At 41.3% G+C, this 27745-nt stretch overlaps 1 protein-coding gene across 2 annotated transcripts; it reads left to right on the top strand.

The window, feature by feature from the left end:
• Positions 1–727: 727 nt before the first annotated feature.
• Positions 728–23387, top strand: LOC103710824 (SEC23-interacting protein). 2 transcript variants are annotated; one of them, XM_039133825.1, is made up of 6 exons: positions 728–1010; positions 5859–5926; positions 6032–6306; positions 7138–7212; positions 7314–7376; positions 22483–22653. In XM_039133825.1, exons 1-6 carry the CDS (start codon positions 904–906, stop codon positions 22513–22515), a joined length of 621 nt encoding a protein of 206 aa, XP_038989753.1. In that variant the 5' UTR covers positions 728–903; the 3' UTR covers positions 22516–22653. The 2 variants fall into 2 exon arrangements, with proteins under 2 accessions (XP_038989753.1, XP_008794944.1); XM_008796722.4 differs by lacking the exon at positions 22483–22653 and adding an exon at positions 22901–23387 and having other exon boundaries at positions 729–1010.
• Positions 23388–27745: the final 4358 nt, after the last annotated feature.

Here is a 27745-nt window from a genome sequence, read left to right as displayed (position 1 = left end):
AAAGGCTTCTGTTCGGCTGCACAGAGCCGGACAGAACCCTTCTGTTCGGCTGCACAGTGCCGGACAGAAGCCTTCTGTTCGGCACTGTGCAGCCGAACAGAAGGCTTCTGTTCGGTTGAGGGTTGCCGAACAGAAGGCTTCTGTTCGGCACTGTTCAGCCGAACAGAAGCCTTTTGTTCGGCGATCCAGTGCCGAACGGAGCACGAACCGTGAAAAAAAAAAATGCCGGCGGGGGGGGGGGGAGCTACCTCGAGGTGGTCGTGGAGGCGCCGGCGAGGTGCTCGTTGCTCGGGAGATGGCTGGGGAGGTGGTTCCGGGAGAAGCCGGCGAGGTGGTCGGAGATCGGGAGAATGCCGGCGACGAGAGGGAGAAGGGGGAACGGGGGGGTTTTGGGCGTTGCCGAGGTGCTTTGGGCGGAACAGTTCAAAGGGAGACGGAGGGGGTTTGGCCGCCGGCGAGGTGCTTGAGGCGAGGTTTTTTGGGCGGAAGGGAGAAGCCGGCGGGTGTTTTGGAGGGGAAGAGCGGGGTGGGGGGGGGGGGGGTTTGGGGGGTGTAGAGAGCAATTTAGGTGAGGGGGTGGGGAGGGTGGGGGGTAATTTAGGAATTTTTAATTTTTTAGGGGTGTCCTTAGCAAATGGGGGGTGTAGAGAGTATTTAATTTTTTTTTAATTTTTGGGGGGTGTCCTGAGCAATAGGCGGGGTGTATATAGAACCACCCCCATCTCCAGTATCTCTCGTCGTCGCCCCTTCTAAGTTCTAACCCACACAACCCCCCCCCCCCCCCCTCTCTGAACCCTATCGAATTCCGCTTCTCTTCCGCTCTCTCTAAACCCTAGGTCTGCTATTCTCTGGGCCCCGGCGTTGCCACACGGACTTCTCGACGTCGCAGGGGACGAAGCCGAGATGTACGCGGACCGGATTGAGGCGGGGCGCAAGAGATCCATCAGAGATCGCCTCAACGGCAATCTCGTGGAGGATCTCGGCCGGGCCAGGCCGGACAGCGGGAAAAGGTCTCCAAACACCCCCCTCCCCGGTTTTTTTTTCCTTATTGATGTTGCCATTAGAATTTTCGTTCTTGATTTCATTTTGCTTTAGGAGCGATTGGAGACTGGCTTCTGTTTCTTAATTTTCTGAATAGTGTTTGCAATTAGGTAAAATTAGGGTTACTAATCGTCAGGGCTTTGTTTCTTGTGTGAGAGAACGTTAAATTTGTATGGGCATTGTCTTTGGTTCAAGGAAAGTGCAATCTCGCTGGTTTTCTTGTTAGGTTTTTGGATGATATAAATTGTCTTAATATTTCGGAAAACGGTTTGTCTTCTTTATTAATAATGTATTAGGGAAAATATCATTTTGACATGCTTTACGTTCAAGTACAAGAGACAAAGTTTCGGGCACTCTTACATTACATCCTCGAAAGTTGGTTTTTTGTGGTCAGATGTTCAAGATTTGTTAATCTGGAATTTGTTGTTAGAAATTGGCAGGGTAACACTTTTCATTTGATTAGGTCTCGGTCATGTTATTCCTTCATCTTCTGTAAATGGAGGAGCTCTTTTGTATCTCATAGCCGCTTTAGATCAAAAGAAGTTACATTCTGTGATTTAACTTTGTATTGTGTGTAAAGGGTTGCGTATGCGCACATTATTTTTTTAGTTTTTACTAAGACTTGGTATGTAAAAGTTCAACTTTTGTTCATGCTCAATATGTTGTGTTCTACAAATGATTTTTAGTTGGCTTTCAGGTCATTGACTTTGCTTCATATGCTTATATTATTATGACATCACAGTGACATAAGGATTTCATCCATATTAGTGGTTGTTAGCTAGGTTTAGTGTAGTTACGTGTGGATATGTGCTACATTTATGTTTTTAATCAAACTAGCAGCCTGACCACCCTTTATCTTCATACATCTTGATTAATTTTATGATTTTGATCAGACTCTATTTTTTGTATGGAATAGAGTCATGGAATCTAAAGCATAACTATTTGAAACTGTTTGATACTATCTGGTACTTTTAGTTTATAGACCAAGCCTACTTGTATACACAAAAGATCCTTATAAAAGTTGTAAAAGGATTATGATTGGCATGGATAGGACACTGTCACTACCATATTTTGGTTTGCATGTCATAAGGATGTGATTTCTGCATTTAAACATCTGATTAGGAATGCTTTAACAATGGAACTTGCGTGACACTTATAGCCACTTTCAGAAGCAACATTTATTCTTGAAACATGCTGCTCTTCTTGATGGCCTGGCTTTCCAGAAAGGCTAGTTTGACATCATCAGTCATGGTGATAAATGCCCTAGACAATGAAAGCTAGCTTTTTAATGTTTGGTAGCTCATTAGTCTGCAATCGTGCCAACATAGACAGTGGACATTGAGATGTGAAGCACGTGAAGTAATGATTTTGCACAATTTGTAGGTTGTGCAACGAACATTCCCAAATCTGTGAGGGCAATTAGATGTATTGACTCATTGAATGGTTTATTAGAGGACCATGAATTTCAGTAGCAATTGCTGGAAAGAAAGTAGTTTGCATAAAATTAATGAAACGAAGTTGAAGATTGCATGGTGTGGGCTATTGTAAGAAGATGTAGTTGCATGAAGGTGAAAGAGTGACAAACAATGCTAGAATTTTAGTTGATGGGTTTATTTTAAACTTTATTTTAGTTGTTTAGTGGCTTGTTATCAGCTTTAATTGTTAATATGCTGATTTTTTCCCCCTTAAAAACTGGATCATGCTAACTATCTCCATATGTAGTTTTAGTTATTGGCAGAACAAACATGCAGCAAGTCTGGGTTACAGGGGGCCTTCACTTAAAATCTATAAAGGGGTGTTTGATGCTAGTGAAAGTGAAAGAGGAGGCATGGGGCTTTCTATTTTTCTTTTTGTTTTTTTTTTGTTGCTAAGAGTGGCATCATATTATATAGCCAACATAAGTGGAAATTTTCCTGGTATGTCTAAATACAGTTGTATTGGTAGATTATTAATGTGATGTTTTTTCCTTGAAAAATTGTAGAAGATACTTATCAAGAAAATGGAGAGAAAAGGTTTTTGCCAGGCAGTTCAAAAAAAAGCAGCTGCTGTAATGCTGCAAATTGGTTACAGAGCTTGTAAATATCTCATGTTATGGAGTTGATCTCGTATGTGAATTCCCTCTTAATTTGCAAGTTCTCTGTCATGTTTGGCAAAGTATTTGTGTAGGGAAGTTGGGCACTAGAATTTGCTTGTCCTACAAAGGTTTAACTATAACAATGGGAGACAAAAGACTTCTTAGATCCGGGTATAAGTGGTTGGATGTGTGAATGAAACAGATGATGCGGAATTTATTCTTAATTTATGCCAAAACTGATTCGCAAACAATTGAAGACCGGAGGTGTGAAATGATCTTTTGTACTTTGGTGGCCTCTGGAAGGAGACACTGAAACATGTTCGTGATTACGAGGAGCACAGTAAATCTTGTTACAGCCATTTTGTTTCAAAGTACAAAGAAATCAAACCAATTAGAGATTACTTTTGATTAGTGATCAGCAGATCAAAGATATGGTGTGGATGAAATGTCTTTAAATATTCTTCATTAGTGATTTTCTTCGATGGCAAGTTTGGTGCAAGCTTGTTCCTATATTTGCAATTGATGTCATCTTGGTCCCATCTTTGATCTTTGACAAGAATGGTGTTTTAGATGGTGGATGCTTTGCACCATTTCGGCAGTGTTCACTGTTGACAAATCATATTGTAGGTAAGAAGAAAATTATATTAGATGGTTGTCATCTGCTGTTCAAGCTAATTTATTGGCATATCTCCTTTTAGTTTAAGAGTTTTAGTTTAAGACTGGTTGTTGAAGACTAAAGGCAGATGACATACTAAGGTTGATGAAATGATGAACAAGGGTATCTGAATCTTAGTTTTTGGGAAGGGTCTGAATTTGTTTCCAGTGCCTTTACAGTTTTATTTGTAGTTTTAGATGATGATTTGATAGAGTTTGATAAAGTACCTTTCGGTGGCAGAGATATTATTTTCCTTTTGTTTATGATGGGTTTTGATTTGGCTTTTTGGTATGTAAAGATATCTAAAATTTGTGAGCCATGAACAAGAGGCCCACCTTATCCATGTCTTGTGACAGACATTCTATCATCTTTTATTTCTTGATATTTGGAACGAATTGTTTTTTTTAAATTTCGGGGGCCCCCCCGGGGGGGGGGGGTGGTTGGTGGTGTGGAGGTTGTATTTTTGGTTTGATTATGCGATTCCAAATGCAAATTGAAGGAATTATGTAAGAGATAATGTTGGGTATTCATGGCAAAGTGGTGAACTACTTAAAATTTAATAGAAAGGTTTCATTGTTAAAAGAAGATCTGTTGTTGGATATTATGACTTTTGTGAAGCAAGTAAAGTCCGAGAATATTTCTTAGAAGTCAAGCAAAATCAGGCTAACATGCTAGGTTATGTGTTTTTAGAAGGGCTTATGGCCTTTTTTTATCTGTGTTTGTATGTTTGTGGAGGGTGAACTCAGATGTTAGTGGCTAAATAGAATTTTAATATCATCCATAAGGTGGCAATTGCTATACTTTGCGACAAGAGTTGGGTACAGTTTGGAGAGCGAGGAAGAAATTGTCGAGAAAAGAGTTGGGTGCAATTTGGAGTGTGAGGAAGAAAATGTTGAGATGAGGAAGACATTGTTGAGATAGATAGCTGGGAGAACTTTAGCGTTTTGCTGGATGAATCTTTTAGAAGATTATGGGATCTGTATTGAATGAGGGCCTGATCTTTTCTTGCTATTCAAATGGAATGAATAGATTTACAGTTTATTGATGACAATGCGATCAGGAGTTTTTGGCATTTCATCAGACAAGATTTTTTCTGAAGATGATTGGAGTTCTGCAAATTGTTGGCCTGACATCATCCTTATATTCGGGTGATGTGCCGTTAAGGTCCTTATGTTGGCCTTAGCTGGTAACTGCTGGTTGCTTGCTCAGTTGCTCGTTCTGAGCTACTGTGAAGAACATGAATTTTGAGTGGCATTTAGGTTTTGCTGTGAAGGGTCATCTTTTTGCCATGTTGTGTATTATTGCCTCCATTGCTGATTTGATGTGGTTTGTGGTGATCGGGATATGAACTTGCATGATCTCTGTTTCTTTTTATTTTAAATAAATAACAGTTTCTTTTGCTGCTTTTGTTGTTTGTGTTTGTGATTTTATTGTTTCAAGTTTTTTTTTTCTTTTTAATGTCAAACTTCTTTTGAGGAAAAGTCTAAGTGATGTCTTCTAATATCAGGAAATGGAAGATGGTTTAAAGTCCAGGTGTGTAATTGCTCCAAATTAATGAAGTCAAACTTAGTTGTTGTATTATATATTTATGGCGTAGGTTTTAAATATGCTTTTGTTGAAAACCAATTTCATGTTATTTTGTGGAGGGCATTATTAGCAATTGTTAAAGACTCATACAAATAACAGAATACAAGGAGACTTTCATATTCTTTTCTAAGCAATTGTATCCAGCTCTCTAGGAACCCATCTTGATTTTTTCACTTGGTTTATTATCTAGTGTTCTATTTGTGATATTCTATATCAGGAGGTGTTCCTTGTCCTTTATATGGTGCTGTGATCTTTACAAAGTATGAAATTAGCTTGTCATGTTTTTTTTCTAAAGAATCGTATCTAGCTCTTAGAAACCTATCTTGATTCTTTTCATTTGATTTTGTTATTAGTGTCCTATTTGTCATGTTCTATTTCACAAGATGCTCCTTTTCCTTTATATGGTGCTGTGATCTTGACGAATTATGAAATTAGCTTTTTTTTTCATGCTTCTTTGAACCATCTATGTTTGGTTTAACTGATTCCGATGTCCTTCAACAGGCAACGACGAAATGATGACAAATGGACACATGATCTATATGAGGCTGATGAGCAACCTCAGACTTCAAGTATAATTATAGCTGAAATACCAGTAATTGTGATCAGAAGTAGTTCCTTATTTTCAGTGTCTTAACTTCTTAATGATGTTTACTCTTCATGGATTGTATCTTAAGAACCTATTGGCCCCAAAGATCTTCGATTGAAGCTGCAGAAGAAGGGTCTGCAGCAAGCTGTTCAATTTGGGAAGGATTCAGGAGTGCGGGATCTTCGTGAAAAGCTTTCTGGTACAATGCACCCTCAGCCACCAAATGCTGATCTGACGAAGACTAAACCAGTGTTGGAGATTGCTAAACTCATTAAGAAAAATATCAGTTCTGTTGAAGCACCTGTACCAGAAACCAAAAAAATCTCCAATCCAACTTCATCTAGAAAGACATCTCAGAAAAAGGTGCAGCTTTTGTTGATATCGATATTGTGTTTTTCTGCAGTCCTGCTGCGCTTGCACCTTCTATATGGCACACGAGTAATTGTACTGGCATTCGTAGCTAGAATGCATGTCTCAACGTGCATATGGATTGTGATAGATATTAAAACTAAGGGCCATGATGGATGTGACGTGATCATTTATGAAGTGCTATCCATTGATTATTGTTCTAAAGCAGGAATAACCAAAAAGTATCAGTGGAAAGATTTCTAAGTTCTAACACTTGATGATGTAAAACCGTAGATACTCTTATAACAACTATGCATGTACTGTGTACTAGCATTTATGTTCCTGCATATATAAGTACATCTACATGACTTTGTATTATAGTGGATAAAAGGATGCTAGAGCAAAAAAAATATATTTTCTTAGTTTGAACATCTCAGGTAAACGATATTTGTACCTAATGTGAAATCTTATACATGCATGTATTTTTTTTCTTGGCGATGAGCACCTTTGCTGACTTCTTGATGTTGATATGTGATTGCTACTAAATCTATGGTCGGAACTCTAGAGATGTATAATCAGTGATTCTTCTCCCCTGCTTCCACTCCAACCCCCAAAACCTAATTTTCTTTTTGCTAAAATAGGTTGCTAGGTTGTGTAGACTTAGTTAACATCTTGGCTGGTGTACTTGTAGTAGTCTTTTCTACTGCATGCATTCTTCAATTTCTCTACATGTTTGAGTATGTTGTACTTTCCGTGGGAAGAAGGCATCTTGTTTGCATTTTCAAACTACTGAGTTGCAGTCTGCTATCTTCTTTGTTAACCTGACCCATTTGTTGAACTGGGCAGTCTGAATTGTCGGTAGATGGTTTCCTGTATTCTCTGGGCCTTCAAAAGTATCTCATAACATTCCAGGCGGAGGAGGTATGCATCTCTGGACTTTTAATTCCCATTATCGTTTATATTTTCTTTGTGTCTGTGCATGGATGCATGTTGTTTGTACCTTTTTTATGATACATCTGCAGGTTGACATGACGGCTCTTATGCACATGACTGATGATGATCTCAAGGCTCTAGGAATTCCAATGGTAAGTTTCTAGATTTTGAAATTTCCAATTAGCTTTTCAATTGCCTTATGGAGTTCGTAGGATAACCCAAGAAATATTACATTAGTGATTGTTGAGCATTAGCTGCTATAATTTCTTGATCTGAGGCCACTAACTGTCATCTAAAGTTTGTTAAAGAATCTGAGAAGGATTATATAAATGTTGAGAATTAAGTGCAACAAGATCTTTTATCCGAGTTTTTACTATCATACCCTACTTTTTTTCCTGAATTTAAGATTGCTGCTACTGTTACTTCTACTGTCATGTACAACTTGTTAAGTAATCACAAAGGGATTACGTAAATGACTAATAAGCAATAACTTATATAAGTTTCTTTTTCTTGAGGTTTAGGTTTTAATAGGTATCACCTGTAGATAATATCACCCCTTGCCACTTGAGCACCAGGATGGGGGTTCAATTCCGGCCTGAGTCAACCCTTGAGAGATGGTTGGGTATGGGGTAGAGAAGTGGGGATTAGCCCTCTTAGTCTCAAAAAAAACCCTCACATTTTTGTTTACTCTTTGAGATGCTATGGGCAAATACAATGAAGATCCGAGAGGGCTCATGCTGAAGGATGTAGAGAGACCTATGATGACATGGATTGCAAGAAAGGATATGGAGAAGCTTGGAATAACATCAGGCACAACCTTGAATAGTAATGCTTTGGCAAATAAGGATTGATAAAATGAACCCCGAATAGTCAGGGCATGCCTAGATGATTATTGCTGAATGAGGATTGACAAAGTTGACCACCAAATAGCTGGGATAAGGCTTTATGAGTATATGTGTGCGCTATGCACATGAAAGATTATGAGAATAATATTTACTTAAGAAAACCTAAATAATAAATTTATTTTGAGTAATTTAAATTAATAAAACCTAGAAATCTGAAGTTACCAATTTAAATAAATTAGCATCTTTATTATATATACCTAGTGGAGTTATATATGTTGCAAAATATAGTCAAGAAAGAGAAAAAGATAAAAAGATTAAAGGTTATTGACAACTTCCTGGAATTATTAACACCTTACAACATAGAACATGATAATAATTAATATAAAAGTTGAAAATCTATCTTCTTCTCTCTCACTTTTTCCACAGAATATAAGGCTGCAAATGGGTCGGTTAGACCCGACCCGAACCCGAATTGGAGGACCCGCGGAGCCGGGTCGGGTTCTAAAATTGGACCCATTCTATTTTTGGGCTGGGTCTGGGTTTACTGAATTCAGACCCGACCCGACCTGAGTGACCCATATATTGATTTTATCGCAGAAAAATCCTAAGCAAAATATTTTAATATTTTATTATTATAGGAGCTAAGTGCTTATATCTGCAGCCAACAAGAGGGAGAAACAGAGGCTTAGGGTAGCTATCTGCGATGAAATAATAGTGGTTGGCTCTTGTTACAAGGTTACTTATAGCACCTAAAAGTGCACATACTATCTTATATCTTTTTGCATGACATTGCCATCTTGCATGAGCATGGTTTTGTTTGTCTTGGACTCTTGTTCTCCAGGGTTTGCTCTTTGGACCATTGGCCTTTGCCAAGAACATAAAAGCTTTCTGGCTCTAGAAGTAGGGTCAGGGCAGTGAGTGAATGCTCCTGGGCGTTGAATGTAGCCCGTAGTCTCTCTTTTTTTGCCGTGCGATGTAATATGATATGAACCTATCATGGCTTGCGTATGAGAGAAGTTTATTACTGCCCTAGATGGCTCATAGCTTTAAGGGTTACCCTCTTGTCTTTCTCTGCCTCAGCTGCATTCTTTTCTTATTCTTTTCTATTTTTCTCTTGTTTCTTATTGGTTTTCAGCTGTGATTTGTCTTGTTGGGAAGTACAAAAAACGTGACTTTAGTTGCTTTTTTTTGTTTTGTTTTCGGTTTTTGGAGCAAATGAATGGCTCACTAGACAATTGACCCCTATCACCTGTTACTCAGGGGAATAGGTTATTCCATAGGAATCTGGAAGGGACTTCCTTGGTGTGGTCTTTTTTGGTGTTCGTCGCACTCGCCTGCCAAAGTTGGAATGATGATCAGATAGGAAATGCTAGATTGAAGGATGAGTTCTTTTGTCTGGCGTGTTGTGAATAGGGAGATAAGCGCACGACTGGGGCCAGCTGGGGTGGCAAAAAAAAAGACCGAGGATTGAGTGATGCATCGAACCTGAACAAGACCCAAATTTATTGAGTTGGGACCGAGTTATATATAGACTTGACTCGGCCTGAATGATCTTTGGGTCTCCTGTGGACTCAACCCAACCTGACTCAATTTTCTATTGGGTTGGGTCTGGGTCCAAAATTAGAACCCAAACAAAAAATCGGATTGGATCGGGGCCACTGAGGACCCGGTCTGACCCGACCCATTTGTACCCCTAACAGAATATATTTATAACCACAAAAAAGGATAAGAAAAAAGGTTTTGCACGAATGTTTCTTAAAATAAAGAAAGCATCTGTCTGCAAAATCGTGTCAAAAATATTTTGGTTGCATGTAGTAAATTGCTAACCATCTATAAAATATTAAACAAAGCTCATGTTTACCCACCTTAAGCCCGTCACTATGTAATATCACAAAGTTAATGTATATAAATTTTAGAAAATGAAATTATGATTTTGATTGAAGGTATTGGGTCAACGACCTATGAGAACTCGACTAAACTGATAAAATATCCAATCTCATTTGATCCAGGCCAACTCGACGTATAAATTAGTCAAGTTATATCATGCTATATGTTAGGGCTCCGAATGTTTAATGTGGTTAAGCATAAAGTTCGTGGATAATACAATTTAACTAACCACTAAAAATAAGATGTCATATTCATTATAAAATTAGAATCTAGATGGATAAGGTTAACTATCATATGTTATAAACATACAAAAGTAATTGTCTACATATGTATTTAACATATTCGAGGTACAGGAATTTTGAGTTGTTAAATTCTGATTATAGTTAATTGGTACTCCTAATTCACTTAAAGTGAACTCAAAATGAAGTATTATGTACACCATACGTCCTGTTGTCACCTTTGTCAAACATGTAAGTTAATTCGAAACTACATGATTAAGAGAGAAAATCATTGAAAAGTTCAATCCAAGACAAAATGAAACAATAAATGTTGTGCTTCACAATAAGAAAGCATTTTTTGACTTGCAAAAATGATTTGAGGACAATATTTAAGCAATTGGCTCCTTGTCGAGGATAGTAACAACTTCGAGTGCTAGAGTAAATGTATGGTGCGGACACCAACCCCAAATCATCGATCAGACAGGTGTACAATCGCAGGCACAGGAGGGTAGCCCACCCAGTGACACTTTGGCTGGGTGATAGATTATAAGTGAGAGAGTTTTTATGTTTTATTTGTTGGGTACTTTGGTCTTTTCCTGTAGGGATATTTTGGTTTGTTTTTTTTAGTTTTTGCCTATATAAAAGCTTGTAAGGCTTTTTTAAAGGGAGGGAATGATTATTATTTTTGAGAGCTTTCTCATATTTTCCTTTGTTGGTGGATTCCGACACCCTGTTGGTTGATTCCGCGGGTTTAGTTACCATTGTTTGGTGGATTCCGGACACCCTATTGGTGGATTCCTAGGGTTTGCATCGTCCGGGACGTTGGTCTGCATCAAATTGGTATCAGAGCCGAAGTTCCTACTTATCATTTGATCATCCTTCGCCGCTTCATCGAAGATCCTAGGTTATGGACGATCCACCCCCACTCCCATGTCCTCACATGTACTACACACATCTTCACTTGCTCTTCGCTCAAGCACTTGCACCGCGAACACCGGATCGTATCAAAATCCGTCGCGCATCAAGCACAAGTTCTGAACTTGAAGAAGACTTCGACACCCTCACCAAGCCGCAAGGAGAGATCATTGTCATCGCCGAGCCGCACGAAGAGATCGTCGTCGTCGAACAACAAGAACTCATCGTCACCGCCGAACCACGAAGCAAGATTCGGTGGCCATCTTCTCCGGTTCCTCCGTTGTCACCATCGTGTTGTTCTTATGTCCTCCGATAGATGCCGACCGCCAAGTCCTTGACCGTCTTCATCATCGTCGTTGCCTTAGTTGAAAAAAAAAGAAGGGCAAACAGAGAGCGCCAAAAAAAATGACTAACAGATTTCAGTTTTTTCCCCTTTAATCTTCTCCCCAAATCTTGAAATCCATCACCACTTCTTTTCTTTTCTTCCCTCCATGTGTCTTACCACCCAAGAAAGGTGTAATTAGTTTTCTTAACAGATTACAACTCATTTAGAATTGGAATTTGGCTGATAAATTTCAGATTTGGCCTTCCCCCCCAAATATCGTTGAAACTAAATTTGCTTAAATTCCAACTATCCATAATCTTCTTTCCAAATCTCGAAATCCATCACCACTTCTTTTCTTTTCTTTCCTCCATGTGTCCCACCACCCAAGGAAAGTGTAATTAGTTTCCTTAATAGATTACTGCTCATCTAGAATTGAAATTTGGCTAACAAATTTTAGATTTGGCCTTCCCACCCAAATATCTTTGAAACTAAATTTGCTTCATAAAGTCCAACTATCCATAACAATCCAAGCAACCCAAATCCATATGATTTTTGTTACGAGAATTTTCACTCAATTAGCGTAATTTTTTTTTCTTCTCCCACCGCTCCACCTCGTTGCCGCCGCCACCCACCTCAACGCCGCATCCCACCCACCTCGACGCCACCACCCACCTACCTCGATGCCACCACCCACCTCAACGTCGCCACCCACTTCGACGTTGCCACCCACCTCGCGCTCTCCAGTGCCGCCGCCATCACCTTCAACTCCGTCTCCACCGTCGCATCTCCCGCGGCCTCAGTCGTCATCAATGGTGCAAATGGGTCGGGTCCAAGTCGGGTCCGGATCGGGGTCGGGTCCAAGTCGGGTCCGGGTCCGAGTCCGAGTCGGGTCCAAGTCGGGTCCACTTTCTTTGTGCTTTTGGGAAAGAATTTGGGCCAATCTAATTTGGTCATATCATAATTATGAGGTGCTGGGTGACCCATGACTTGAAAGACTTGCAATTGACCTCCAGTCGGAACAGATGACCCATGACTTACTAAGTCGGTCTACAAGCCAAATTTCATATCACACTATTTTTTATCTATGTGACTGATTGACGGAACTTGGTGTCTCCTAGCTCCCCTCTCATGAGGACAAAAAAAATCCCAGACCTTCCAAAATCCAATTCCATTGTAGAAAACTGGCACATGACCCATATTCAGTTCAGTGTTCCCTCACTTTCTCCCTTCAAAAGTTAAAAGAAACAAAAACCAAAAAACAGAAGGAAAAAAAAAGCCAGCTACCGAGACACCAGAGGTATCAACAGTGTAATAGATCGAGAGAGAATCCTAACGGGCCGAGGTTCCTTTGGATTCTATGAACCTATGCTTGTTGCTACGACTTTCTTTTGCTTCCCCCCATTCTCTCTCTCTTTGGGTCCATTCGGGTCGAGTCGAGTCCGTTCGGTAAACCCAGACCCAACCCAGAAAATGATTCGGGTCCAATTTTAGGACCTAACCCGGACCCACGAGTCCTAAAATTCGGGTCGAGTCGGGTCTACGCGGATCGGGTCGGGTCAGGTTACAGGTCGACCCGACCCATTTGCAGCCTTAGTCATCGCCACCTCCATCATCTTCCACGATCACCATCGCCGCCACAATCGCCGTGGTTGCCATTACAGCCGCCACCGCCGCCATCTCTGCTTCTTTGCCACTGTCCGTTGCCTTCGCTGCACCACATCAACCGTGCCTCTACGACATGCTCTCTAGTGGAATCGTCGGAACAGGCAACTCCTTTATTAGTGTTTATCCGTTTATTTCTAATAGTATCTTTCTTAAGCTTAGTGTGGAATTGCTCATCACATACCCAAGTATTCAAAACTCTTGCACCTTATCTTTTGTTAGCTTGATTACACCACCATAACTTTGTTGGTTACTAGACTTAGTATTAACGGTGCAACTAGCCAATCCAGAGGAAAATCTTAACATACTTGAATCACCGTTTAGATTACGAGGGCGTGTACTACTAGTTTGCAATAAACCGTCAAATCGTGTCTTTTTTTTCAGTATATTAATTCCTTGTAATCAGTTTTAGATTATCCTATTAATTATTGGTCGTGATTCGTCACTGATCTTTGGATGTCTCATTGCATATCTTGCATTAGTTGGTTGCATATCTTGTTGTGAAGTCACGTTTGCATGAACCTACGCAGTGGGTGTGTGATCTCTAGCACTTAGGCCTAGTCTGTTATGGAACCGTTAGCCATGGATGACATCTGTAAGATTATCCAAGAGTCGTTTGAGAGATACACCATTAGCCTCACCACTAAACTTGATGGCTTCGATGCCCGACTCGAGGCTCTCGAAGCTGGTCGTGAGCGAGAAGCAAATGGAAGAGATGCGGAAGCTTCCAACATGGGTGCTAGTCGTGTTGCCCACGATGTCGAGGCCCCTCGACAACAACCTAACCACCATCACCAAGAGAATTCCAAAAAGGTTTCCACAACAACATAATTATCGAGACATGTTAGATCAGGATATGAACCGAGGGTTTAGGAATCACACTACGTATAGAGACTTTAGGAATCCTGAAGATCACATGATCAAGAATATTAAGGTGGATGCTCCCACTTTTGATGGTCGATTGGATCCAACGGTATTCACTGATTGGATTCGTGAAATGGATCATTTTTTCAATGGTATAACTTGTCGGGGGTTAGGAGGGTTAGGTTTGCTCAGATGAAGCTGGTCGGTCGTGCCAAACTCTTTTAACAGAGCACTGAGCAAATTTTGAGCAGGAGGATTTGATTACGCCGAAAGAATAACGCGGCTATCACAATATATATTGGGATATCGATTCCATAGGAAGAAGGTAGAAACACTAAAAGAAACTACAAAACTAAGGAGAAATATCAAAGCAGTAAAATGTGATGTGAATGTTTAAAAGTAAATTGACAATTAGATTATAGTAGTAAAAAGATATGACCAGAATTAATGGCAGCAAAGCATCGGGAATTCCTCACTTGAATCAGGTAATTCCATTCATATTTGATCCATTGATTAACTCAATTAGAGATCATAGCACCAGATTCTCTAATCGAAAGATATAGCATTACAATCAAAATATTTAGTGGTAATTCTAGAAAATCATTCTTCTCTTTTAAAACCAAGGATTGTTATTCTATTAGACTCAGATTCAAAGACAAAAATATACCCAATGGCAATATTTCGGCAAAAAATCACACTAACTAGATAAACAATCAAATCTTGATATAATCAAGCACCTCAACAATTCTATAGAAAAAGACATGGCTGAATCTATGAAAAGAATCAGTTCAAGATTATCCCAATACAAGAAAAGATCTATTGATGAGAGATGATAAACAAGAATTGTATCAACTTGAGAATCTATTACATAAATAAAATATAAATGAAACTACTATCATCCAAGCGAGTTCATCCCTAGCTTTACCAAAGAATTAGCTCTTCATGAATTTTTGGCTCCTCTTGATGATTTCTTTGTAATGCAGCCTTTTCTTCCCCAGAATGGCGTGCTCCTCCAAGTATATATATGGTTTTGGGGCTAAAAACCCTAGGAAACATGACTTAGACACGTTTGCATGCGTTTTTCCGACTTTACCCTCGAGCACCAACGTCAGCATGAAATTCGGGAGGCTCTCCAGATCGCATCTGATCTCCAAATTTCGCGTTCTTATAGTCATTAGAAAGCCCTCAAAGTCTAGTTTCCAACAAAATTTGAATCATCTCAATTGGACTTTTGTAGCTCCCGAAATCATTGAAATACTACACAAAGGTCTGATCTGTCAAGGCCCAGGCTAGCGGTTTAAGGAAACCTAATTTGCAACCTCATAACTTTCTCTCTGGAGCTCCAATTGACCTTATTCTTGATGCATATGAAACCTTAAGATGTCTACTTCATCCCTACTAAGGTACGCGGTACCGACTGTACCGACGTACCGGTGGGCATCGGTACCGGTACGGTACCGAATCAAACCGAGCCGAACCGGTACTGTACCGAATCAAACCGAGCCGAACTGGTACTGTACCGATGGGGCTAAAAGCCAAAAATAATTTGGAGCCGGTACGAACTGGTCGGTTCGGATCGGTATGGGCCGGTACCGGGCCGGTATGGGGTGGTACCGGTCGATACGGTTCGGTACAGAAATATGTAGCTGTACCGTACCAGTAGGGTCCGGTACCGGTATGTACCGGCCGGTACCGACCCGTACCGACCGGTATAGCAGATCATGATCCCCACCAAGTTTCATTTCATTCGGACTGTAATGGGATATTCAATCTTCTTAACTCCATTCCTACAATAAAATCACCAAAATCAATTAAGACTTGGACATTTTGTAAAGTAAAGCTCAGATTAGAAAAATATCATAAAAATACCCAAATCATGCTTAAGTCTTAACAATTTAGCCTAAAGTGGGAGCGTTAAAACTTAAAAGGTACATTTTCATGCACCTATCAGGATTCAACCTCCAAAAACTGATTGGGTAAAAATGAAAGAAAAGTTGAAAGAAAAATATCTACCTCACTTCTATCACAGTGACCTATTGGATCAGTGGAACAATCTTAGGCAAGGGGTAAAGTCTGTTAGTGACTATGCCTCCCAATTTGAGGAATACATGATGAGGTGGGATGTCGTTGAAGACGAGAGAATGACCTTGAGCCGCTTCAGATGCGGCCTTAATGAGGACATTAGGCGAGATAACTTCGTTAGACCAGGCCTACACTTTTGCACTGAATTATGAGTTGGTCACAAAACAACGGGCAAGACAAACTGTTGGTCGAACTCCTTTCACCTTTGCTCCATCTGGATCCAGAGCTCAAACGACAACGACACCTCATAAATACAACCAAAGCACGTTGTCTGCCAACCGAGACAAGAGCAGAGGACTGCTAAATGATGCTATGCCATCCAACAATCCTCGTCAATGTTACAAATGTAAACAAGTGGGACATGTGGCATGAACTGTCCTAGCAAGGCCCTCTATCTTGGGGAGCAGAAAGACGCTCGAGGGAGATAATGTCGATGAGCAAGTCTATGAGCCTGATCTCAATGACGTGCAGGATAGTGACGAAGATCGTGCTTATGAGGGCCATCATATGGGATGCATTCGGTCCACTCTAGGAGTCGTTAGATGTGCTTTGACCCAACCTAAGGAGACCGATGACTGGCGTTGAAGTACAATCTTCCACACGTACATCAAATGTGGGGCTAAAGATTGCAAAATGATTATCGATTGCGACAGTTATATCAATGCGGTTTCATCTAGCGTTGTGTCTCGCCTAGGGTTGAAACCCTATTTAAAATTCTTACAAAGTATCTTGGGTTGATACTTCTTCTATTGCCATTAACGAAAGGTATCTTGTTCCTATCCAATTCCTTTCTTATAAGGATGGCATTTGGTGCGACATTGTACCAACGGACGTGGGGCACATTATCTTGGATCATCTTCGACAAGTTTGCGTCACTCTTTGTACTGCAAATCTCTACGCCAACGGAAAAAGTGCTCATTCTTCATTGATCGAGTCATTTTTTTAGAATTTGTGGTATCGTCTGAAGGAGTCTGCGCTGACTCCCAAAAGATCAAGGTGATTGTTGATTGGCCTGAGCCACAAAACATCCATGAAGTCCACAGTTTTCTTGGGCTCACTATTTTTATCGAAGTTTTATTCGTGGGTTCAGCACAATTATGTCTCCAATTACTGACTGCCTTAAGAAAGGTGACTTCCAATGGACGCAGTCTGCAACTAGAGCATTTGAGAAAGTCAAGAAAAGAATGACGAAAGCCCTTGTGATGCGCCTTCCTGACTTTTCTAAGGCATTCGAGGTGGAATGTGACGCCTCTGGGATTGGAATAGGTGGCATCATTAGCCAAGAACGCCATCCTGTTGCCTATTTTAACGAGAAGCTAAATGAAGCCAAACCAATGTATTCCATGTATGACAAAGATTTCTATGCGGTTATTCAAGCTTTGCGCTATCAGTGTCATTATTTGCTTCTGCATGAATTCGTGCTATACTCTGACCATGAAGCTCTTCGTTATCTCAATTCTCAAAAAAAGCTCAATGCCAGGCATGGTCGTTGGATTGAATTTTTATAAAAATACACTTTTGTTCTCAGGCATAAAGCTGGGATCGAAAACAAAGCAGCTGATGCGCTTAGTCGAAGGGGTAATCTTCTCTCCACAATAAGTATCAAAGTCACTGGATTTGACAGATTGAAGGAAGATTACGCATCCTGCCCTGACTTTGGAGAAGCATACCTCGTTCTGTTAAATGACACGAATATCTCTCTTGATAGCTATTCCCTCCGAGAAGGGTACTTATTTAAGGCCAACAAACTCTGCATACCTCGTACATCTGTGCGTGACTTTTTAGTATGGGAAATTCATATTGGTGGCCTTTCTGGTCATTTCGGACGAGATAAAACCATTGAGGAGGTTGAGCATCAATTTTATTGGCCGAGCCTCAAACGTGATGTAGCTAAGTTAATTGGACAATATCGAACGTGTCAATTGGCCAAGCATCACAAGCAAAACATTGGCCTGTACACTCCGTTACCTGCACCAGATCATCTCTAGCAAGACATGAGCATGGATTTTGTACTTGGCTTGCCACGTACCTTCCGCAAGCATGACTCTGTCTTTGTGGTCGTAGACCATTTTTCTAAAATGGCACATTTTATTCCATGCGCTAAAACTTCTGACGCCTCAAACATTGCCAAGCTATATTTCGATCATTTAGTCAAGTTGCATGGCTTGCCTAAAACTATCGTGTCAGATCGGGGTGTTCGATTTATGAGTTACTTCTGGAAGCCTCTTTGGCATATGGTGGGCATGAAATTGAAGTTCTCGACAGCTTACCATCCTCAGACTGATATGGTCAGATAGAGGTTGTCAATCGTAGTCTTGAAAATCTTTTACGATATTTAGCGGGTGACCATAACAGGAAATGGGATTCCATTCTTTCTGTAGCTCAGTTTGCATACAACAATTCTATTAATAGGTCTATAGGCATGAGTCCATTTGAGGTTGTTCATGGATTTAGAGCTTGTAAACCATTAGACCTTCTTCCTATGTCACCACATGCTAGGGTTTCTGAGTCCGCAGAAGCATTTGCGCGTCGTGTTCATTCATTGCATCAAGAGATCAATAAGCGAATTGAAACTAATAATCTTTAGTATAAACTACAAGCTGATTTGCATAGGCGTGCTAAGGAATTTCATGTTGGAGACTGTCATGATTCGCGTCAGACTCGAGCGGTTTCCATCTGGAACCGTGAGGAAATTGCAAGCTCGTAGTGCTGGACTTTTCCAAATATTGAGACGGGTAGGACCAAATGCGTATGTCATTGACATTCCTTCTGATTACGACATTAGTTCCACTTATAATATTGAGGACCTAGTTGCTTACAAGACTCCTTTGCCTATCCCGAATGGCCCATATGACACACCTACTCCTACTCCACCAGATATGCCTACTTTTGACCCTAACACTTCCCCTTTTCCACCCACACAAAAGGAAAAGATAGATGCGATTTTGGATGAATCGATAATATCTACTACTGAAGGAGGAGCTCACCGTTTTCTAGTCCGATGGAGAGACCATCCAGATTCTGATAGCATGTGGATTACTCGTGATGAGCTACAGTAGATTGATCAAGACATATTGGAGTACTACCAGAGCCGCCCGTCGTCCCACTTGACTGAGTCGAGTTTCTTCCACCCCGAAAAAGTTGGTGTGGACACCAGTCCCAGATCATCGATCAGACACGTGTACAGTCGCAGACACAAGAGGGCAGCCCACCTAGTGACACTTTGGTTGGGTGATAGATTATGAAAGAGAGTTTTTATGTTTTATTTGTTGGGTACTTTGGTCTTTTCCTGTAGGAATATTTTAGTTTGTTTTTTCTTTTTAGTTTTTGCTTATATAAAGGCTTGTAAGGCTTTATTAAAGGGAGAAAATGATTTTTAGTTTTGAGAGCTTCCTCATTTTTTTTTGTTGGTGGATTCCGCGGGTTTGGTTAGCATTGTTCGGTGAATTCCGGACGCTCTATTGGTGGATTCCTAGGGTTTGCATCGTCCGGGACATTGTTCTGCATCAATGTATCACCAATTCATATTTGAATAAGCGAGATATATTTATCACTAGTTCCAATAAGCTAGACTAATTGTACATATTTTGCAGCGATGGGCGAGAAACAATAAGAAAATCATAAAAAGATTGTTCAAATGCATGACCATCACTAATTGGTTTTTTGGTCCACAAGTTTTAGTAAAATACATTTTTACAAACCTCAGATCAGTGAGTTTTACAAAAATAATTGTTTGGTTGTTTTTTGTAACATTTGTTTTTTCAAAATTGACAAGTTATAAAACCTGAAAAATGAGTCTTATGAAAAACAAGTCACCCTCTGTTTTTCATAAACCTGTTTTCCTGAGAATCATGTTTTATGATTTTGTTTCAGTAAAATCTAAAGATAACCAAAAAGCATCTTAATGAATATGCAGTTGTGGACTTTGTTTATTCACTTCTTGATAATGTGGTTGTAGCATCTACACAAAGGCACCCAGTTGTTCATGAACAGCTCAGCTTAGCTTGGTAATAGCTTGTTCAAGCACAGTTCAGCTAGAAAATGAGCCTTGTATATTTTTAAAGCTCAGCTCAATAATAAGCTGACTTGGTTCAATAAGAAGCTCATTTGAGCTTGGTTCAAAGAATAAATGAATCAGGCTTGAACATACTGTCATACTCTATTAAGCTCAGTTCATGCTCAATTTGATCCCGATGCCCCCTTTCATATCTTGATAACCCCTTTCCTGTAGCAAGCAAAGCCTGAAAGCCTACTATTTGGCTCAGTTGGCTCGTTTGCACCCCTATCGTATGGAGTTGCATTGGTTAAGGTTCCAAATGGTCTTATGGTTAAAAAGTGACTACTAAAAGAAAGTTACATTGGAATAGTGGCATCGTTGCAGATGTTCAGCGATTAAAACCAGCAAAGTAATAATTTTTATCATTTTAACAATCATACTGCAAGTCATCAAGTATCTTGCTTGATCATTATAAATTTCAATCATTTGAACACAATTTTCATAAGGAATTGCACCCATTTTCTGTTCTGAGAGTTTAAATAGGTCACTCAAGCTTCATTGTAAGAAGATGGACATAAAAATCATTTCCTAATTTTGTTTGATTTGAGAACGGTTGGAGGCACATTGAACCACTTAAATCAGCTAATTGGTCTGCGATGGCATACTTTAATAAAAGAAAAGGGCAGTGTACATCAGCAGACCTTGCAGAATTATTTGATAGAAATGTCATGCCTGGAGATTACTAAGTAGAAAAAATAAGCTAGTCTTGCAAGACTATATGCTATAATAAAAACAGCACATTATCGGCCATGAGCATTTCTTCTCTTAGGTTGTAGCCTGGCCCGATGCTTCTAGCCTACTGTTATTCCTTCTCATACTATAGCCCATTTTAGTGCAATCCACAAAAAAATAATGTTATTTTCTGTAAATTATTATTATATGATTCAGTGGGAACACAGGTAAAATCAAAATATTAAAAGGCTGTAATCCCGTTTACTGAGCTTCCTAGCATGTGTTTTTTGGACCATAGCATCAAAATACACAATATCCAAGCAACAGAAATGCAATTGAATGGAATATAAATTTTAGGTATTTCTGGACATCAAAAAAATATTACCTTCGCCACATCTCCATTGAGTTAGCTTGTATGGAATATTCAACCCAGAAATTGATGAAATACACCAAGATCTGAAAAGCAAATGGCATAGCTGGTAGAGCTTACAAAACTAATGTATATATGCAACTGGAAGACCAAGTGCAGCGGTACCCTCAGGCAACCAAAGCTGATTAGTGCTGATTCCAATTAGCACAAGTGAAGAGCCTCCCATTGCTCGTCAACAAGAAGAATCACTAGGAAAAGAAGGGGGGAATTTATTGATCAAGATCAGACCATTGACAACATTAACAACAGATATCGTGCAGATTGGAGATTTAAATAAATCATCCTTAGCTCATTGTTCGTCATGTAGATTGGGTATTTAAATAAAATCATCTTTCATCCAAGAATAAATGGTCATTTTCTCTCTCTCTTCATACTTTTCACCAATTAAGATAGTAAATAGATGGATAGTCTATTCAAACAATCTTACGTGCATTAAGGAAAAGCACCTTCTGGCTTCTGTTATGATCTTTAAGAGGATAGCTATTACCAAAACTTGTAGGAGTTTACCCAATATTAAGCACTTTATTCCATTTTTTGGGAGATCAAACATTAAGCACTTTATCAATTACATGCTTCTGTAGAAGTTCAGGTTTTAGAACAAAGTGTGCAATCAACAGAATGAAGAGACAGAGAGAGAGAGAGAGAGCATTCCAGCCCATTAGCATCTGAAATCCTTGAAGATATCTGATGTCCTTGGACTGCACGTGTCATTTCCCTCCTCCAATCTTGGAAGCCTTTCTAATGGCAATAACAAGAAAGGTTTCAAAGAGGAAGTAAGCAATCAAAATCTCTCTTTGAACAATTAGGCTTTGAGATATAGAGGGAGGTGTCCAGGTCCATCCAAGAAAATAGGAAAGCAAAAAGAAATGGCTGAATGGAAGGAAGAGAGTCCACGATTAATTTGGAGACGTGAAACAGAAGGTGGGCAGAGAAAGAGAGATAGAGGATGCCCTAGATTTGTGATGGAGCGATTAGTAGGCTGGGTTATGCAACGTGGATAAGAGAAACATGAATTACATTGAATTTGCTCATAAACAAGCACTTTTCACATGTGTATGATTTTATTTTGGTTGTTGATAGAAGAAGATTTTAGATAATTTTGTGAGTACATCCAAAATTCCATTTTATTTGCTTTTAGGAGTACTATAGATAATCATCGTTACCCATTCATCTAATGCCCTTGGGGCTTGCTTTATTTATTTCATTTTGTATTTCTTTCGGTCTATATTTCTGGTTGTTTGGATTTGAAACTGTGAGTTTAAATTTAATGATGTTCCAAGTCCATCATATGATTCATTTAGGCACCCAAATGTGATGGAGAGTCAAGTAGATGAACTCATAACAACCTGCAGGCAAATCACACTGTAACTTGCCAAGTCTTATCTTTGCCAAGCAAGTACTTTTCCCATATTTTAGATGTATTTGACTTTGACAGTTTGCATGATGGACGATGTATTTGGTTCTTGTGGATATCTATACTGCTTCCAAATCCTCTGTCACAAGTGCAAAAGAGAAATCTGTGTTGATTTTAATGTCTTTGTAGATATCTGAAAATATGTTTGGCTGCACTTGTCTGCCCCTATTAGGTTTTCTTGCATTTCTACTGCATTCTGTTACTCTCTTACGGTTGATTTGTTGGTGGAAGCTGCTCAGGGGCCTGTCTGTATCTTCTTGACAATTTATTCTCTTCCCTTATTTGGTTGATACGGATGGTTTCAGGGTCCGAGGAAAAAGATACTCTTGGCCTTGGAATCAAAAGCTTAGGCTGGTCGCCAAGTAATAACCCATGGAAACGGGTTCTTTTTAGTTCTTCTCATCAGTGGAGCATGCGGCCTCTGGAACATCCTTAGATCCATGTAACTCAAAGCATATCTTGTCTCGTCTCTATTAACTTAGGTGGCAATAGCCTGGGAAATGTAGAATCTAGTAGTTCATGCAGTTATGTAGATTGTAGAACTCGCGTGGGAGGAGGTTTCAAAGTGTGCCTGTATCTAAAGCAAGTCTTTTCTTTTCATTCGCTTTCGACGACCAGCATGCTCTAGTACATCCGACCTGATCCAACTGGCTATCAGGATTTTGTAATATGGCTATTATACACTTGAATTGTACTCTGGAAGGGTGGAATGTCAAGGCCCAGATTGGTGGATTTGCATTTGAGCCTATTTGATTATCCTGATAAATTGCAAATTTAGGTTTGCTGAGTAAATTGCAAATTTACTTTGTCCGCTCATAAATTGCAAATTTAGGTTTGCTGAGTAACCACATTATTTGCAGAATATCACAGCCCTTCTGGCTTTACTCTCTTGCAACTCCTTTGTGGAAATTTATGGTTTCAGTCATCATCCTTTTTAAGTGTTCTGTTTGATGCAGTTGGTGCATGATTTGTGCTGATGCCACCGATGGGAAATTTATAGTTTCATTTCGCCTGTTACACGAGCTGCCTGCTCATTAACAAGCTTGTGTCAGCACGCTGTGATGCTAAATCAGGTGGTGGATAATGGTTAGTCTCGTGCTAGTATTGTCCTAGAGGCTTTCTAGAAAGGTATGAAAGGCTACCAATTTAAAATTCAGTAAATTAATATTTTTTTATTTTATTTTGATAGATATATCATACAATACGAATATAAATATATGCAATAGTTATGAGTCAAAAGCCTCGAACCTGTGGGAGAATGGTTTCGTTTGGGTCTTATAAGGGCTAGCTCGGGTTGAGTCATGCCCTCTAGATATGGATCTTTAAGAGTGATCGATCCGTTTTCTAATGCCAGTTGTTCACCACTTCAGAACGAAGTCATCAATAGCTGTAATGGTTCGGTTAGGTATTTTTATTTTCTTTTTCTTCTTTGAATGATGCAGCTGTACTATGTGCTCATCAGTCATGAGGGTTGACCCATGGACACGTATGTTATGGGTTGAAGAGTCCAAATTCATTCAGGTAGGATCGGGAATGAGTTGGGCTTCATATAAAGTATGACTCGACCTATCATTGCCACTCTATCTCTCACCATTTTCTTTTGTTGGAGTAAAATAAATGCCAATAACATGCAAATCGTATCAAATAACAATAAAAAATAGAGCTGAACAATGAAGCACTAGGTAGGTTCAAAACCACTTCATAAATTTTTTTATTTCAACTATGACTGGGTTTATACACTAGAAAACATGGGAGAGGGTTGGTTAGAGATTTCATAAAGTTTGACATAATCGCCTCTAACCCACTTAACCTAGGCTTAACACTGCTCTCGTCAGAAGGCGGTCCCACGTCACCTTCCATAAGAAGAGTGCTACCCTCGGATGAAGCCCCGACCTCCAGATCCAAGTGCAATCCTGCCCCGGCTCATGCTCCTGCTGGATGACACGGGAGAGGTCTCCCAATCTGACACTGGCCTTGTACGAGGTGCCCCAAACCCTAACATCTAGTCCTGCACATCTTGGTACCGAAAGAGATCGGATCCTCTTTGCTAGGTGTACCCCGAACAACTGTCGTAGTCTGGTCTCATCCCACGCTGCCCCTCCTAGGGCTAGGAGGTCGCACACCAGCCGCCCCTCCACTGCCTCAGTATCAACCGACCAGCACCTCAGGAGAAGAGTATCCACCCATGGGTCAGCAGTCACCTCGATGCTCCGCCCATCGCCTATTAGCCACCTGGTGTTTGTCGACACAGTCGGCAAGTACCTTCCGATCTCGTGCTACATGAAAGAGACTCAACGACCACTCCATGCCACCTCTAAGCCCCTCGACCATATCTGGCTGCCATCACCTGACTCCAGAGCCCGTGTGGCTCTAACAGGAACCGAACTGCATGCCGAGCAATGAAAGCTTCGCACCGCTCCAAGAGGGATTGCACCCCTAGACCACCCTCACTGGTGGGACGGCAGACCTGCTTCCAGGCCACCAGATGCACCCCATGGCCTCTACTGTGTGACCCCCACAAGAAGCACCGAAGGAGTCGCTCGATCCTCAGCAAAGTCGTCTTCGGTACCACAGTATTGGTCATGAGATATACCGACATGGACCTCAACACTGATCTGACCAGTGTCAATCTCCCCATCATGGATAGGGAGGATGTCCTCCATCCCTCCAACCTGCTCTATACCCGCTGCACCAGACCGGAGCACTCTGCCACCTATAGTCTGCGGCCAGTGATAGGGACTTTCAGGTAGGTCAGTGTCGTCTCCTGCTCAGGTATCTGCAAAACTCTCCGGATCTCTTGTCTGACCTTGCTCTCCGTGCTCGGGCTGAAATGGATAGCTAACTTCGGAAGTTTGCTCTCTGACCGAACGCCATGTAGTAGCCCGCCACCACCCTGTGAAGGACCCGTGCATCAGAAACCCGCACCCTGGCCAGAAGAAGACAATCGTTAGCAAAAAGTAAGTGGAAAAGAGGTCCAGCCCCCGATGCTGGAACATAAGCCTCCAGCTCCCGGCTGGCACACTCTCTGCAAATCATGAGACAAAATGTCAACACAAATAATAAACAAATATGGGAATAAGGAACATCCCTGACGCAGCCCCATGGTGGACTCGAAGAAAGGTGACGATGTGCCATTGACCAAGATAGAGAGCTTTGGCCTCCGGACACACCCAAGGACCCATCCAATCCACCGCCTGTGGAAGCCGTAAGTCTCCAGTGCCTGCTGAAGAAAACTCCACATGATCCTATCGTAAGCCCTCTCCATAACTAGTTTGATAGCCATCAAGCTTCGCCGCTTCAGTGCTCGCTGACGATCCCACATCATCTCCTAGGCCAACATAACGTTATGCAAAATATTTCTACCAGCTACAAAAGCCTCCTGCTCTTGGTTAATGATGCCAGGTAATAGGGGCTTCATCCTACCCACCATTATTCTCGCCATAACCTTGTATAGGGTTGTGTACAAACTAATGGGCCTAAAATGACAGGGCTTTGCCGCCTCCAGACGCTTCAGTATGAGCATGATGAAGGTGGCCTTCCAATCCTCTGGCATCACCACCTGAGTAAAGAAGCACTGAACGACCTCTACCACAGCTCTCTGAATGATACCCAAATACTGCTGAAAAAAGAATGGGGGGAAACCATCATGTCCCGGGGCCTTGTCTGCTGCTAGAGCCCAGACTGTCTCCTGCACCTCCCGTGCCGACACCGGCTGGACCAGGGTTGCATTTTTATTATCATCAATACCTGCATCCATTCTCGGGAGGTGGTCTCCATCACTAGAGTCCTCACCCTTCGTCCATTTGGCACGAAAAAAGTCAAGTAATACCTATCTGACGGCAGGCTCGCCTTCTACCCGATTGCCAGACCCATCTCGCAAAGAGTGGATCATGCTCCGCTGTCTCCGAATAATCGTAGTCCGAGGGAAGAACCTAGTATTATGGTCACCCTCACTTACCCACTGAACCCGAAATTTCTATTGCCAGAAGATCTCGTGCTGCCGTAGTAGAGAGTGGTGAGTCACTAGAAACCCCCGAAGGTCAACCATGTCATCCACCAAGAGCGCACCTTGTAATTCTTCTTTCCTTTGCAACTCAGCGACCGTAGTCTCCACCTCCTCCATTCTCCGAAAGATATTGCCTACAACCTCGCAGTTCCAACGGCGAAGACGTCTCTTGGTCAACTCTAGTTTGCACGATACCCGTTGCATTGCATCCCCACGCATCGAGACGCGCCATGCATTGACGACAATATCCCAAGACTAGGGGTACGATAGCCAAACCTTCTCAAAGCGGAGGTTGTGATGACTAGGTCCCGATAATGTGGAAATCAGCAGGGGGCAGTGGTCCGAAGCAATCCGAGGTAAATGGCTAACTTGGTAGATAGAAAATCGAAGGATCCAGTTCGGAGATGAAAGGCCCTGTCTAGTCGCTCACAAATCCGAGCACTGCCAAGCTGATTGTTGCACCAGGTAAATTATGGTTCGGAGAAACCTAAGTCTACCAGGCCGTTTCGCGACACAAAATCGCGAAACTCCCTCCTGTCTACTCTATATGTGAAGGCTGCACCTCCCCTCTTATCACTCGTACTCAAGATACAATTGAAATCACCAACTACCACCGTCGGGACACCCTGGGCAGCAAGGTTGGTGATCTCCTGCCAAAGGACTCTCCTAACTCGGTAATCCGTACTCGCATACACACCACACAGCACCCACGGAGCAGCATCAGGTTCCGACACGATCATAACTACATGTTGGAGGCAGTTGTGGAAAACATCAACTGTCGCCACCCCTCGCCTCCACAAGACCAGGATACCTTCTGACAGCCCTTGAGAATCGACTGCTTATGTCTCCCAGTCCCTCCCTAGGCGCTGCCTCAGCCGTACGAGCCCCTCGCCAGATAATCGAATCTCACAAAGAAAATAGATCTCCGGACAGTGGATCTGCACTAACCGCTTAAAGGAGGACATGAAGGACGACTTGGCCGCCCCCTACAATTCCAGGCTAAGATCTTTATGGATCACAGTCCACATAGTCGGCCTCAAATTCATCCTCCCCTGGGTCACAGGGGCCGCCTCAAGCTCGCGGCCTAGGCCCCCCTGCTCATTCTCATCACCTGCGGTAGATACGACACGCATGACTGCCGCCC

The sequence above is a fragment of the Phoenix dactylifera genome, chromosome 14 (genome assembly GCF_009389715.1).
Source record: "Phoenix dactylifera cultivar Barhee BC4 chromosome 14, palm_55x_up_171113_PBpolish2nd_filt_p, whole genome shotgun sequence".
NCBI lineage: Eukaryota > Viridiplantae > Streptophyta > Magnoliopsida > Arecales > Arecaceae > Phoenix > Phoenix dactylifera.
Note: the sequence above shows the minus strand (reverse complement) of the source record. Positions and strands in the feature narration are given on the sequence as shown.

Coding starts and splice junctions, on each gene's coding strand:
- LOC103710824 (XM_008796722.4), top strand. CDS start 904: ATGTACGCGGACCGGATTGAGGCGGGGCGCAAGAGATCCATCAGAGAT. Junction 1,011..5,858: donor AGGCCGGACAGCGGGAAAAG/GTCTCCAAACAC, acceptor GTCCTTCAACAG/GCAACGACGAAATGATGACA. Junction 6,307..7,137: donor GAAAGACATCTCAGAAAAAG/GTGCAGCTTTTG, acceptor TGAACTGGGCAG/TCTGAATTGTCGGTAGATGG.